At 37.8% G+C, this 14731-nt stretch overlaps 3 protein-coding genes across 6 annotated transcripts; 1 reads left to right on the top strand and 2 right to left on the bottom strand.

Moving 5' to 3' along the window:
* The first annotated feature begins 130 nt into the window (after nt 1-130).
* Nucleotides 131-8430, top strand: LOC100635554 (kielin/chordin-like protein). 4 transcript variants are annotated; one of them, XM_019993553.1, is made up of 35 exons: nt 131-221; nt 273-288; nt 830-877; nt 1260-1289; nt 1346-1525; nt 1587-1766; nt 1823-2005; nt 2091-2114; nt 2173-2559; nt 2616-2688; nt 2741-2787; nt 2850-3263; nt 3312-3384; nt 3437-3483; nt 3537-3950; nt 4012-4084; nt 4137-4183; nt 4233-4643; nt 4723-4752; nt 4883-5041; nt 5214-5608; nt 5697-5873; nt 6007-6091; nt 6249-6330; nt 6415-6458; nt 6516-6588; nt 6636-6679; nt 6732-6804; nt 6862-6905; nt 7052-7121; nt 7175-7240; nt 7304-7541; nt 7605-7817; nt 7885-7950; nt 8174-8430. In XM_019993553.1, the coding sequence occupies exons 1-35, from the start codon at nt 216-218 to the stop codon at nt 8234-8236; spliced, it is 4575 nt and encodes a 1524-aa protein (XP_019849112.1). In that variant the 5' UTR covers nt 131-215; the 3' UTR covers nt 8237-8430. The 4 variants fall into 4 exon arrangements, with proteins under 4 accessions (XP_019849112.1, XP_003384434.1, XP_019849113.1 ...); XM_003384386.3 differs by having other exon boundaries at nt 2170-2559; XM_019993554.1 differs by lacking the exon at nt 1587-1766 and having other exon boundaries at nt 2170-2559.
* Nucleotides 8377-11466, bottom strand: LOC100635428 (ADP-dependent glucokinase-like). The gene is made up of 2 exons (XM_003384385.3): nt 10747-11466; nt 8377-9643 (listed from the first exon to the last, which is right to left on the bottom strand). Exons 1-2 carry the CDS (start codon nt 11070-11072, stop codon nt 8530-8532), a joined length of 1440 nt encoding a protein of 479 aa, XP_003384433.1. The 5' UTR covers nt 11073-11466; the 3' UTR covers nt 8377-8529.
* A 55-nt stretch (nt 11467-11521) lies between these two features.
* Nucleotides 11522-12110, bottom strand: LOC100642047 (calcium-binding protein P-like). Its single transcript, XM_003384352.3, has 2 exons — nt 11826-12110; nt 11522-11770 (listed from the first exon to the last, which is right to left on the bottom strand). The coding sequence occupies exons 1-2, from the start codon at nt 12048-12050 to the stop codon at nt 11651-11653; spliced, it is 345 nt and encodes a 114-aa protein (XP_003384400.1). The 5' UTR covers nt 12051-12110; the 3' UTR covers nt 11522-11650.
* Nucleotides 12111-14731: the final 2621 nt, after the last annotated feature.

Below are 14731 nucleotides of genomic sequence, written 5' to 3'. Positions count from 1 at the left end.
ACTTCAATACATCAAGTGTAATTTTCTCCTCTGAACTACTTCAAGCAATGGAAATGCACAAAAAGGTGGGGCTGGTGTCCAAGGGCGTGGCTGCCGTGCTAGCCAAGTATACGGACGTGTGCAATCTGTTGACTCAGTCTCGGTGTCGGTGTCAAGAGAAATCTTGTAAATAAATCTGCCTTCCTTGGCTTTCTAATAGGGGATCCAGGTTTAGAATGAAGGTAAATATGATACAGATGGTTTAAAAGATGTTGAAGTTCCTTTTTTTGTAGGTTATATCTTCTACAGGTTAGCTTTCTTAGCCACAGTAGAGATGGAAAGTCTGTTATCAGTTTTAATATCTAAAAATGTCATTATGTAGTCTCTATCTATCTAAATGTAGTCTAAGTGTAGAGATAGAGAGTTTATACTTAGTTATAGTAGCAGCATATGAATACTTAGTAGTGTGCTTTCAAAAGGAACTGGCATACTATCATAATTGGAATTCCAAAGAAGTGTACTTTAATGGATCATAGTTATGCATCCAGTGCATTTTATAAGTTATACATGCACAACAGTATAGGCTATAGCCTTTAAGTTACGATTGGTGCACTGAATGTTAGTGTTTTTGATACCTATAGTATATTTTATGATAATTGATATGCAATCGATTCCATTGCACTCTGCAACTATTGCACAACTGATACGTCATAGCATTAGCTATTGATAGCTTGACCCTTAGAATCAGCTCATTTTTAGACCATTGTCCTCACTGAGTTGAATATCACTGCTTCATTGTATTATTATAACTTTCATTGCTTAATGAATTTGTTCTGTATTCCTTATGTAGTCTTGTTTCTCTCACTGGTAGCTGCTGTCATCAGCACTTCACAAGAAAGTAAGTATTATAACATTAACACACTGTTTTAGCACTGTAGCATATGCAACTAATGTATTGGTAGTAATTGTATTGAGCTTGTGTGAACAATTGAACATATGGGAAAGAGGAAGAGAGAGAGAAAATACCCATAGTTGCTCATGTACTTGTACCTGTAGTGGAGTACATTGTCATTTCCACTATCATTTTTGTTTTGTCTTGCGAGTTTATTTTGCTATTTTAAAATAAACTGCTTAGTTACAATATACACGTAGTACTTTTTGGACGATAAGGCAACACAAAACTGACTGATAGCGCTTGTTTATCATTATTACTGAAACTTTTTGAACTTGATGCATGAAATAATGCTGTGTTGAGTGTGTTCATATATTTCATACTGTAGGTTCTACACCAGCTCCCTCAGCTACTCCAGGTAATACAATAATCATACACTAACTCTCTCTTATTTTTGTTATTATTAATATTCAGTCCCTGCCTGTACCAATGGAAAGAGATACACAGAGTGTGGTACTGAGTGTCCATTGACATGTGAGAACAAAGACAAGAACATTGTATGCCCTGATGTGTGTGTTGCTGGCTGCTTCTGTCCTACTGGAATGGTTCTACATAATGGTGTCTGTGTCGAACCATCTCAATGCCCTAGCAACAGTGAGTGCTAACTTTTAGATTAAATTATTCATTAATTTTACATTGTGTATATAAAAATCAGCTCCTACATGTACCAATGGAAAAAGCTACACAGAGTGTGGTACTGAGTGCCCATTGACATGTGAGAATAAAGACAAGCACACTGGATGTGCTGATGTTTGTGTTGCTGGTTGCTTCTGTCCTACTGGAATGGTTCTACTCAATGATGCCTGTGTTGAACCATCTCAATGCCCTAGCAACAGTGAGTGCATGTTAATATTTGCTTACTTTTAGATTAAATTATTCATTTATATTCAGCTCCTACATGTACCAATGGAAAGAGATACACAGAGTGTGGTACTGAGTGCCCATTGACTTGTGAGAACAAAGACAAGAACATAATTTGTCCTTTGGTTTGTGTGGCTGGTTGCTTCTGTCCTACTGGAATGGTTCTACTCAATGACGCTTGTGTTGAGCCATCTCAATGTCCAGTCAGCAACAGTGAGTGTTAATAAGTGTTAACTGTTCCTTCCTTTGTCACTTACTAATAATACATTACTCTCTCTCTCTTTTCTCTTTTCTATAGCTACAACAACATCTACTCCAACTGGTAAGCAAATTATTTTATATTACTTTAATCCATTCATTATAATTTTGTTATGCAGTAGCTTCTACTATTAAGGCTCCATATGTTGAGCCCCCAATGAGTTGCCCAGCAATAGATAAGAGAGGTGCTTGCATAATAGAGGCAGCTTGTGCTGAGAATGCTGACACTACGTGTGACTCTGGGAAGCTCTGCTGCTCTAATGGCTGTGGTACAGTCTGTACTACTGGTCTGTTACCAAGCCCACTGTGTACTGCTGTTAAACTTAAAGCTACTAATAGTTCCAGTGGCCTATTGGGTGCATACATACCACAGTGTAAAGAGAATGGAGACTTTTCAGAGATACAGTGTCATGAAGGATATTGCTGGTGTGTTGATGTAAAGACTGGTAAAGCAACTACACAACCAGCAAGATCACACCCAGTCTGTAATGCAACAACTACTACTGCCGGTATGTTCATTTGTACATGTATATCAATGAGTTACTCAATCTTTATTGTTAATTAGTTACTTGCAAGTCTGGTGGTAATACCTATGCTGTTGGTGATAGTTTTAAAGCTACTGATGGTTGCAATACTTGGTAAGTCATAATAAAGCATTTACATTATACTTCAACTACTCATCTCATCTAGTCATTGTACTAGCACTGGAGTAGCTGCCTGTACTATGATGGCTTGCTGTAAGTTTTAATAATGATAAATGCATAAAATCAAGAGTAATTAATGTCTTTATGTCTAATAGTACCACCACATACCACTACATCTCCTCCAGCTATTACTGCTCCATACATTGATCCTCCATTAATGTGTCCCAATGTCACTGGTAATGTTGGATTATGTGCTATTGATTTAGCTTGTACTGGTACTACTAACCGCACATGTGACTCTGGTTCACTATGCTGCTTCAATGGCTGCAGTAGAGTGTGTACTACTGGTGTGACACCAAGCCCACTGTGCTCTGCTGTTAAACTTAAAGCTACTAATAGTTCCAGTGGCCTATTGGGTGCATATATACCACAGTGTAAAGAGAATGGAGACTTTTCAGAGATACAGTGTCATGAAGGATATTGCTGGTGTGTTGATGTAAAGACTGGTAAAGCAACCACACAACCAGCAAGATCACACCCAGTCTGTAATGCAACAACTACTACTGCCGGTATGTTCATTGTCAATGAGTTACTCAATCTTTATTGTTAATAATTAGTTACTTGCAAGTCTGGTGGTAATACCTATGCTGTTGGAGAGAGTTTTAAAGCTACTGATGGTTGCAATACTTGGTAAGTCATAATAAAGCATTTACATTATACTTCAACTACTCATCTCATCTAGTCATTGTACTAGTACTGGAGTAGCTGCCTGTACTATGATGGCTTGCTGTAAGTTTCAATATGATAAATGTACATACAATGAATGTCTTTATGTCTAATAGTACCACCACATACCACTACATCTCCTCCAGCTATTACTGCTCCATACATTGATCCTCCATTAATGTGTCCCAATGTCACTGGTAATGTTGGATTATGTGCTATTGATTTAGCTTGTACTGGTACTACTAACCGCACATGTGACTCTGGAAAACTCTGCTGCTCTAATGGCTGCAGTAGAGTGTGTACTACTGGTGTGACACCAAGCCCACTGTGCTCTGCTGTTAAACTCAAAGCTACTAATAGTTCCAGTGGCCTATTGGGTGCATACATACCACAGTGTAAAGAGAATGGAGACTTTTCAGAGATACAGTGTCATGAAGGATATTGCTGGTGTGTTGATGTAAAGACTGGTAAAGCAACCACACAACCAGCAAGATCACACCCAGTCTGTAATGCAACAACTACTACTGCCAGTATGTACATTGTACATGTACATGTATATCAATGAGTTACTAAATCTTTATTTTTAATTAGTTACTTGCAAGTCTGGTGGTAATACCTATGCTGTTGGTGATAGTTTTAAAGCTACTGATGGTTGCAATACTTGGTAAGTCGTAATAAAACATTTACATTATATTTCAACTATTCATCTCATGTAGTCATTGTACCAGTACTGGAGTAGCTGCCTGTACTATGATGGCTTGCTGTAAGTTATAATTTGAATACAATCTATACTGTATCTTAATGTCTAATAGTACCACCACATACCACTACATCTCCTCCAGCTATTACTGCTCCATACATTGATCCTCCATTAATGTGTCCCAATGTCACTGGTAATGCTGGAATATGTTCTATTGATCCAGCTTGTACTGGTACTACTAACCGCACATGTGACTCTGGTTCACTATGCTGCTCTAATGGCTGCAGTAGAGTATGTACTACTGGTGTGACACCAAGCCCACTGTGCTCTGCTGTTAAACTCAAAGCTACTAATAGTTCCAGTGGCCTATTGGGTGCATACATACCACAGTGTAAAGAGAATGGAGACTTTTCAGAGATACAGTGTCATGAAGGATATTGCTGGTGTGTTGATGTAAAGACTGGTAAAGCAACCACACAACCAGCAAGATCAAAGCCAGTCTGTCATTCCACTACTACTACTGGTATGTATGTGACCTCTTTGTTCTTTTAATGTGACCTCTTTTGTTCTTTTAATTACTGTGTTTTATATTTTGTCTTTAGATTCCTCTGATTCAACATCTTCACTACCTGGTTAGTCATAAACCCACATAGCCCTCTCTCTTTCACACATTGTCCACAATATTTATATTAAAAAAATATTCTATCTCCTATTTTTTGTCCTCCATTCTATCCCTATTTTCTTTTTCTTTCTCTCATACAGACTATTGTAAGCTCTCTCCTGTTGTTGGGAACTGCAGAGGCAGTATCCCGTCCTATTTCTATAACTCAACCTCATCAAAATGCGAGAGTTTCACATACGGTGGATGTGGTGGCAATGATAACAGGTTCAGCACTCAACTGGCCTGTCTGGAAGCATGTGGTGAGTAACCTTTACATACCCTTCTAAATATACATGTACATGTACATGCAATGTATTAACCTGAAAAACTCAACCTAAAAGATGTATAGTACATGTATATGTACATCTCATAAGAGCATTATTATTATTATTATTATTATTATTATTATTATTATTATTATTATTCCTGTAGCTGGTGTTGTAGTAGAGCTACCCTCAGTACCAGCCAACCTCTCTCACGTTGACATGTGTCCAACTCCTGATCCATCCCAGTCAGTCGTTGGAGCTTGCGAAGAAGAATGTTCCGCCGATTCCTCTTGCGAAGAAACAGAGAAGTGTTGCTCCAATGGATGTGGTCATTCCTGCACGACCTCAACCTCCATACCTTACTATAAGCCTCCGATGAGTTGTCCTCCCATTAATCCTATTCTTGGGGTTTTCTGCTCCATTGATTTTGGTTGTAAGAGTCACGCCGTCTGCCAAGAGGACGAGTTATGCTGTCCGACTGGCTGTGGGTCTATGTGTATGAAAGGAGTCAAGCCTACACCTCTTTGCCCTGCAGTTGTGAATAGCACACAGAGCACAAATGTATGTACATGTACATTTTAATGTAGCACTTTAGATGATCTGACTCTTTTGTTTTTATTTTATTTGTCATTTTTATTTGTTGTTTTAGGGCCTGCTTATAGGTGCTTATACACCACAGTGTGATGCTAAAGGCGATTTCAGCAGTGTACAGTGTCATGGGTCTACTGGTATGTGCTGGTGTGTGAACACAACCACTGGGAAGCCAACATCATCACCTGTCATGCACCAGCAGCCAGAATGTGACGTTGAAGGACTCAATTGTAACGTAAGTGACTAAGTGTAATATTTACACAATTTATGTCATCATTAAGCATGCAGAGGTACATGTACAATGTACATGTGCTTTTATTTTATTAAAAATAGCATTTACATTTTATTATTTAATTATAACTTTTTAGGGTATAATGTGTGACTGGCCCAACTGTGGTGATGGCATTAAACCAATCAGTGATGACAAGCACTGCTGCCCTTACTGTCCACCTCGTAAGATGTTAAAAATAATAATAATAAAAATTACTTATTGTTATTATGTTTATTTTTGTTACCATTGTTGTTTTCATTATTATGCTTGTTGTTATTATTATTTTATTTTGTTTAATATGCTTGTTGTTATTATTATTATTTTTTTTTATTCTGTTAGCTTCTAGTACTTCTTGTACTATCAATGGTGTTTCTCATCCTAATAATAGCACATTCACTGCTCCTGATGGTTGTAACACATGGTAAGGCCGATCAACACTATTACGTGCAAATTACTGCAAAAATGTATGCATCCTATATCTTATTGATTTTTATTATTTTTTTAGTCATTGCACTAATGGTGTAACTGGTTGTACAAGAATGTTATGTCGTAAGTTTTTCATTTAAATCATTGCACAGTATCACGTGTATCTCTCTATCTCTCCAGCCCCCTGTGTAGTTGATGGTGTTAGTCATGCTAGTGGTTCATCCTTCACTGCCCCTGATGGTTGCAATACTTGGTAAGGACACGATATACTCAATATTATCAATTTACCTCATCTTGCAGTACTTGCTATAATGGAATGGCTGCCTGTACTGAGATGGCTTGTCGTAAGTTTTTCATTATTATTTTTTTAAACTTTATTTTTGTTGTCTTAAAAAGCTCCTTGTAATGTCGGTGGTAAGAATTATGCAAGTGGGACTAATTTTAAAGCTCCTGATGGTTGTAACACATGGTGAATTTGAGCATTAAAAAAGCATGATTTATTTTCTTTCTCTCTTCCTCTCTCTAGTTTCTGTTCCAATGGTATTGCTGTGTGTACAGAGAAAGCTTGCTGTGAGTTTTCACATTAGATATACATGTACATGTGCAACATGTAATTTCACACAATTAAAAAATCACAATTTTAAAATGCACATCATAATGTTTGTTTAAACAAGGCCATATTTATTATGTCAGTCATTTTTTATTTCCTATTGCAGTGCCTGTCTGTTCTGCTGGTAATATGAGCATACCTGAAGGTCGCACAATCAATGATGGTTGCTCTGTTTGGTATGCGATTACCTTTTATATCATTTATTCTCATTATTCTTTCTCTCTCATAGCTCTTGCAAAGACCTTAAGATCACTTGCACTAAATCTAAATCTTGTCATAATCCTATCACTAAAGTGTAAGATTGTACAGTGACTCGATAAATGTGCTTCAAATCTATTTCTTTCTCTTTGTTCTTTAGTTTGAATGTCACAATGAGGTTCACTGGTGATTACGATAGTCTTACAGCCAACCCAAGCTCCTTCAAGCTAATGATAAAGGAGAGTCTTGTGGCTAAGTACGCCTCTAAGACCGGCTTACAGAAGTCACAGATAAAAGCCATTTACCTCTCAAGAGGAAGTGTCATCATTACTGTCACTCTGAAGGATGGATCTGATAGTGCCAATGTCACTCATCTCCTCATACAAATGGAACAAGATGTTAGTCTGTGTATTGATAAATATATCACATCAATCTCTCTCTCTCTCTCTTCCCCTATATAGTACAAGAACAAGACACTAGTTATAATATATCAGAACACTACTCTAACACCAACTGGTGACTTCCATTACAGTCAGTCTGGCTCTACAAGTGAGCTTGATAACAATGGAGGAGACAAGGAGTCTGATGATGATGGAGGCATGTTCTTCTGGATATATGTGTCTGCTGCTGGCCTCTTGTTTGTTGTTCTCATTGTATTAGCAGTTCTTACCATTGTAAGTGGAGTGTGTGTGTGTGTGTAGGAAAGAAGGAGGAAAATGGAGTCACTTGTTTTGTTTGTAGTTTGCTTTCAAGAAGAAAAATCAACACCAATTCCGACACCATCGTCTGCCAATGGCTGACGTACATGTAAGTTAATGAATGTATTACAGTAATTAATGCATGTATACCCATCTCTATTATATGCATGTACATTGTACATGTACACGACTGGTTTGTACAAATGTTGTGATACTAAGTTGGCAAGTCAAACATTGAAAGTTTGATGTGCTAGCCAAATCATCACTATTGTCATCATACAACTGTAACTAAAATGTGTAATGTATTAATAAAAGGTTTCTTTTTCTTGTAGAATGATGAAGTTTCTTTTGTAAAGGGTTACAAGCCCATGACCATTCAAATGGAAACGATATAACCAAGCAAAGCTGGCTGCTGTAATACTGCTGCTTTACTAAACTGAACCCCATAACATTATTATATTGTGTTGTGTGTTTTTATATTGCAATCTCTTCTGTATTATATCACTATCTATATCTATTGTAGTGCTCATTATTATTTTTCTAGTAGTTGCTACTTGTTGTTTCAAAAAAAAAACAAGTTTCAAAATCATACATGAAGGAGAGGATAGCATTATAGCTGTGTTGCACTGATTGATGAAAATTATTTATAAGCCCATTTCATTATTAGCAATTGATGTACGGTACCATCTCAAAGTTGAACTGACAAACCTGCAGCGGATATGTTATCCCCAGCCCCTGCAGTCTTATAGACAGCAGTACAGACTATGTTAGGAGCCACACAGATCTTCATAGGTCCTTCGAACCAACAGGAAACCGGTTCCTCCTCAGTCAGTAGCACTCGGGTGCTTCCAGGCTGAGTGCTCACCGAGAAAGACTCGTCCATAATGAGTTTAGCGCTCTCAAGGTTTACTTCGTGCGATGAGCAAACGTGACGATTGGCCATCAGAGAGGCTTTAGCAGTTGCTGTTCTGGTATGGACCCAGCCCGAGTCCTTGAGTGTAAATATAGCTTGATAGGCCAGTGTGTGAATGTGTAATCGAGTTAATTGCCGATACGAAGAAAAGGAGAGATTTCTTTTTCTAGTCTCTAGCATTGATAGTATTTCACGACCTTCATCTAGCGATGCAGCTACCCTTGGATTGAAATCAGCCACTAGTTTGATGCTACCAGCCTTAAGGAGCGAATAAAGATTGGCCAGCTCTTGCTCGTTCATGCCCATGGAGTCGGCATATGGTATCACATACTCCAATAATTCTTTTAAGAATCCTTCATCGGTGAATGAAGCCATTTCAAAATGAATTTTAGTGCTCCTAGGCAGAGACTCTAATAACTTTCCTAGCTCTCTTAGTCTCTCTGTCCGTATCTTTGGATCGTAATAGAAATTGTCCATCATTTGGAGTCCACCGATTATAACCAAGTCTGGCTTAAAGTCTATAACGGCTCTGGCAAACCCATTTAAAGACTCGAGCATCATGTTTGAATAGTCATTGTGGAGGATGAACCTGTTAGCCCTGGGGCTCTTGTACTTGCCCCAGACCGACTCATATCCAAACTCCATTATTAGGTGAACGTCCTCCTTCATGTTGTTCGTACCAGTGTCTGTGGATAGTTTGATGGAGGGATGGATGCTTTTTGCTGTCTTGGGTCTCATTAAGGCGGCTAAGAGTACCTCCCATCCTTCCATTGCTAGTCTCTGTGATATGACTGGGGCATTCCCACCGACTGCCCAGTGCGACTCATTGAGCCTATGAGTAGTGGTTGATACAAGAGCATTAAAGAAAGTACTGTCATTTGAGAACCGCCTACATAAAATTAAAAAGAATAATTTTTACCACAATAATAATTATTACAGAATAAAATAGACACAGTAAGGGATAAAGGTGCAAAAGTAACAGATAAATATTTTCCGAGTTATGAGTATTTTTAAAATGAGCCAATTTAAAAAAAAGCCAAGGCTATAGCCCATGTTTTTTTTCCAAAAAATGGCTCCAAAATCACCCCCAATTTTTATTACATTTTCTGATGCATATTGATGTCCTTATGCTGTGTAGAAAGTTTGAGCCGCTTCCGACTTTAATTTTTTGAGTTATGCTCATCTGAAAAAATGGGCCAAAATCTGAAAAATATCCTGTACTATAGCCCATGGTTTTTTTCCAAAAAATGGCTCCAAAATCACCCCCAATTTTTATTACATTTTCTGATGCATATTGATGTCCTTATGCTATGTAGAAAGTTTGAGCTGATTCCGACTTCAATTTTTTGAGTTATGCTCATCTGAAAAAATGGGCCAAAATCTGAAAAATATCCTGTACTATAGCCCATGGTTTTTTCCAAAAAATGGCTCCAAAATCACCCCCAATTTTTATTACATTTTCTGATGCATATTGATGTCCTTATGCTATGTAGAAAGTTTGAACTGATTCCAACTTCAATTTTTCGAGTTATGCTCATTTGAAAAAAATGGGCCAAAATCTGAAAAATACCCTGTACTATAGCCCATGGTTTTTTCCAAAAAATGGCTCCAAAATGACCCCCAATTTTTACTACATTTTCTGATATATATTGATGCCCTTATGCTATGTAGAAGGTTTGAACTGATTCCGACAAATATTTCCCGAGTTACGAGCATTTATAAACTCCGTAGTGGCATAGGACAAATGTCAAGGTTTTATTTATAAGGTTACCTAAAAAAACTTAATTTCCATTATGTAGTACAGGAACATTGATATCAGAGGTTGTAGCAAAAAGAGTGTGTATTGCACAGTTTGTTTTAGTACTAAATAATGTAGTTTGGACCCGCCTCTTCACTGCATGGGAGTGGCGTGTAAAGAAGAGGCAGGACAGACTAGTACTAATAATCCAATATAATGATTCTCTGCATGCAAAAAATTCTCAAACTCCTTACTCTGCAGCTGCTCCGCTCTCAAAGAAGTATGCAAATATCTTAGCCAAATCATCACCATTCGAGACTACATCATAATGCTCAGGAGTCACCGGTGGAGATATCCCTGAGGCTTCAAGGAGTTTTACTCCATCAGTCACCAGGTCCCAACATGATCCAAAGCCTACAGCCACTCTCCTTCCATTATCGACCAAGTAACGTCCCTCTTGGTACAGCAAACCGGTCAATACTTTCTGAAGATCCCCTTTAAATGATACTTTCATATATGGCAGGGTAGCTAGTAATATAAGGAGGACAGTAGAAGCTACTGCTTTAGAAACAGAGGCCATTGTGCGATTGTTTGTAAATTTTAATTAATAACTGTGTCACGTGATCTAGCCCATACCATACCACTCCCATTTCAACGTGTTAGCATAATGTAGTCTATAATATCTATGGTGTTAGCTTAGCTAGATTTAGTAGTACCCTAGTGTTATTGTGAAGGGAATTGCTGTAATAACACTATAACAAGAGTAAATTAGCTTGTAATGCAGTTTAGTTTGTAAAATCTGAATACCAAGAATGCTTAAATGTAGTCTATTAGTTTATATACTAGATTTGCAAACAGTTCCAGACAATGGCCGTGAATTCTTTGAGTACAGGGCCAGGGGTAGGAGGACATCACTAGTGTTATGGTGTGAATTGTATTGTTTTCCATATATAGATTTAGTTGTGGGCTTGTGGTTGCTGTCATGGTAAGCTGTTGTAGGGCTAGTCTGGAAACCAGATGTTACCAAAATTTAGTTTCATCATGATTAGAATAATAACAAAAGATAACTACAACAACATTATGACTACGATATTACAATTATAACTTAAATCAAGGCCATGTATAAATGTAATCAAAGCATGCATGGAATAGCTGGGTTCAACATCCATATATGCAGCAAAGAATCAGCCATACAAATATCCAAATTGGACAAAAGAAGGTGATGATGCAGTGCAGGACGTGATTGGGACTGTCATCCTTTCTCACCACCACGGTTTGCTGATAGTGAAAAGAAAAAAATTAACGATCTAGATCTAATTGTATAAACTCTTACTGAAGGTGGTTGCTGCTGAACAACAACAACATTATTAGACGCCTGCTGCTGCTGTGGGACTGGGCCAGAGGGTCCTTGCTGATATCCACCGTAGCCAGGAGGAGGAGGCTGGTATCCTTGCTGCTGTGGAGGATAGCCTGGCTGTGGGGCATAGCCTGGCGGTGGGGCATAGCCTTGCTGAGGAGGATAGTCATATCCTTGCTGCTCTGGTGGATATCCTGACATATCTAAATCTCGACTTGCTCTAGAGTTGCTGTTGCTCTAATTGCACGTGACGTATCGTATGGGTTAATTGGGGCGAGCATGGGCGAGCCCACTAAGACAAGCAGAGTTTGTATGTATGTATGTCTGTATAGTGGGTTTCAGTTGAGTTTGACAGGTGAAACATCCTTATAACTTTTTTTTTATTAATGCTAGCAACTTAAAACTTGGTATGGTTGCATAACGGGTTCTTCCGCATATCTGGATTGATTTTGGAGTCTCTGGGTACTCTGGAAGGTTCTCAACGGGTTCTTCCGGTCTTCATCAAAGAAGCCGCCATGATGTTGCATTGCGTGTTATGCTCGTGAATATAATTTGCATCTCATTACATTTGTTAACAATCATGTTTTATTTGTTTAAAAATAATATAAAGCAAAAGGAACACCCCCAGACTAAAGGATTATTCACTAGAAGGTCTTGCACTCCAGAAAGAAGCCTCAGCTTGTCTGCTTTACTTCTCCAATCCTTCATAACTGCTGTCACTTTTTACCGCTCCAAAAATCCCTTGTTGGGCGAAGCCCACTAGTTCGAGTAGAGTATGTTTGTTTGTTTGTTTGTACACGTACGTCACCCCTATTTATCCGTATGAAAAATTTTCCTATTTTAATAACCTAATCTTAATCTTCTTTGAAAACGGGTGTGGTCACAGTGAAATAAAATGGTGCCAGCTATCAATTCTTCATTGTTCTCAGTTCATGTTCTTGACCTTACAAGTTACAAGTCACTCACTTGAGTCAGCAAGAATGCAAGAGAAGTCTCTACTACTTTCCAAATACAGCAAGGAAGATTAAGAAGGCAGATATGCGACAGTTGTGAGCTTGTAAAGCCTCCACAACTACTGACAACCTATGACTGCAGTTACTGTCTCTGGCTTCCAACACAACTTTTTTGCTGCAGAATGTGATAAACTGATAAAGAAAATTTGTATTTCCAAGCATGATAACTTCATTACAAACTACTGTATTTACTCATGTACATGTACAATAATGTAGCTCTATACCATATAACCTTTAAAATATAGCGTGGCTAGGGGGCTGAGCCCCTTAATGTTTTACATTCGTCTAGTAATCTTGCATTTCTTGCCTCTTTTTGAAGTGATAACAAAGACAAAGATCCTGCAGGTAATATGTAGAGGAAATAGCGCCCAAAACAAGAGACTCAAGGAGTTAGTGGAAGAAAAAGAGAGCACATTGTAGTTTCAGCCATTTTATTTGCATGTGTGGGCGGGGATACACATGACGTTTTGATGATGAAAACTTCCTGTCAAACTCAACTAACTGCACTGAAACCGACTATACACGTACGTATTCCGTATCTCCTCTATATATCCATGATAGCACATGCATTAGCAATGCAATAAATTCTAAATTTCAATATTTCCATTGAAAGTGGGAGTGGCCGCAGTAAAATAAAATGGCGATAAACACACGGGAAGAAATCATGAGCTTTCTAGCAACAAGATAGGGCAAACACAGCGTTCAAAGACTTCTCTAACAGTTTAAGAAGGGGAAAGATGCAATAAAGTAACTATGAAACTCCTTTTTGTTGACATAATAGCATAAGTAAACTGTAAAAGTCAAGCAAATGTCAGTTTCTGACTGACTTGACTAAACTGGTAATCTTTCTACTGTATTTTACATCAGATGTAGAATACAGTAGAAAGATTGCCAGTTGCTTTAACTTTAAGAGCTTTTTACACTGACTTGCAAATGCCATCAGTCTTTTACACTGACTTGCAAATGCCATCAGTCTTTTACACTGACTTGCAAATGCCATCAGTCTGATGGTATTTGCAAGTCAGTGTAAAAAGACTGGTGGCATTTGCAAGTCAGTGTAAAAAGCTCTTTAAGTTAAAGCAACAGGCTCTTTTAGACAACGAAGATTTTTAAGTCATTTTATTTCAAAAGCCTCATTATAGAATATAAGCTGCAATCAATAAAGAGAGTAAGCTAAATTCAACCATAGACACTTTATGATTCAACCATAAAGGTAAAAGTTGATCCAGTGACACAACTACATGTAATAACTTGGTTTTGTTCATTTTTGTCATTGACAACTTGAAATGAAGTATTAAAATTGTAATAGCTTATTATTTTCCCATAAATTCACAAAGCTCGCTCGTGCTCGCCCCATAATGTTTTTAACATCGTCCTAGTTAAAATTTATAGATTAGCTTTAGGCCTATTAACTATTAGATTAATTATTATTCTCGATTAATTTCAGCATAGATACTACCGTGCTTTGCAGGTTGCTTGACCCAATTTTCTTACTTCCTGCTCACGTGACATGTATTATTAGTATGGGGAAAGTCACGTGATTACGAGTTTGCAAGGTCAAGCAACCTGCAAAGCACGGTACATACACACATGGATATGAAACAGGATGCGCTCGATCCTTGGCGCCGGAAGTGATGTATCGTGACGTTTACACTACACGTGTATAAGCATGGCACAAGCAAGATAGTGAAGAAATCCAGTTGAATTACTTACTAAAGCTCAGTTCTACAACTATAGAAGAGTTACAATCAATATTCTAGTTCTAAAAAGTGAAGATCTACTATTAAAAGAAAGAATGCACTGTGCTAAGTACTACAAAAATTATTATTAAAATTATCACTATATATAAATGATTATTCTATTCTTCAG

Source organism: Amphimedon queenslandica, unplaced genomic scaffold (assembly GCF_000090795.2).
Source record: "Amphimedon queenslandica unplaced genomic scaffold, v1.1 AMPQUscaffold_13492, whole genome shotgun sequence".
Classification (NCBI taxonomy): domain Eukaryota; kingdom Metazoa; phylum Porifera; class Demospongiae; order Haplosclerida; family Niphatidae; genus Amphimedon; species Amphimedon queenslandica.
The sequence above is the reverse complement of the archived record's forward strand: the minus strand, read 5'-3'. Positions and strand labels throughout refer to the sequence as shown.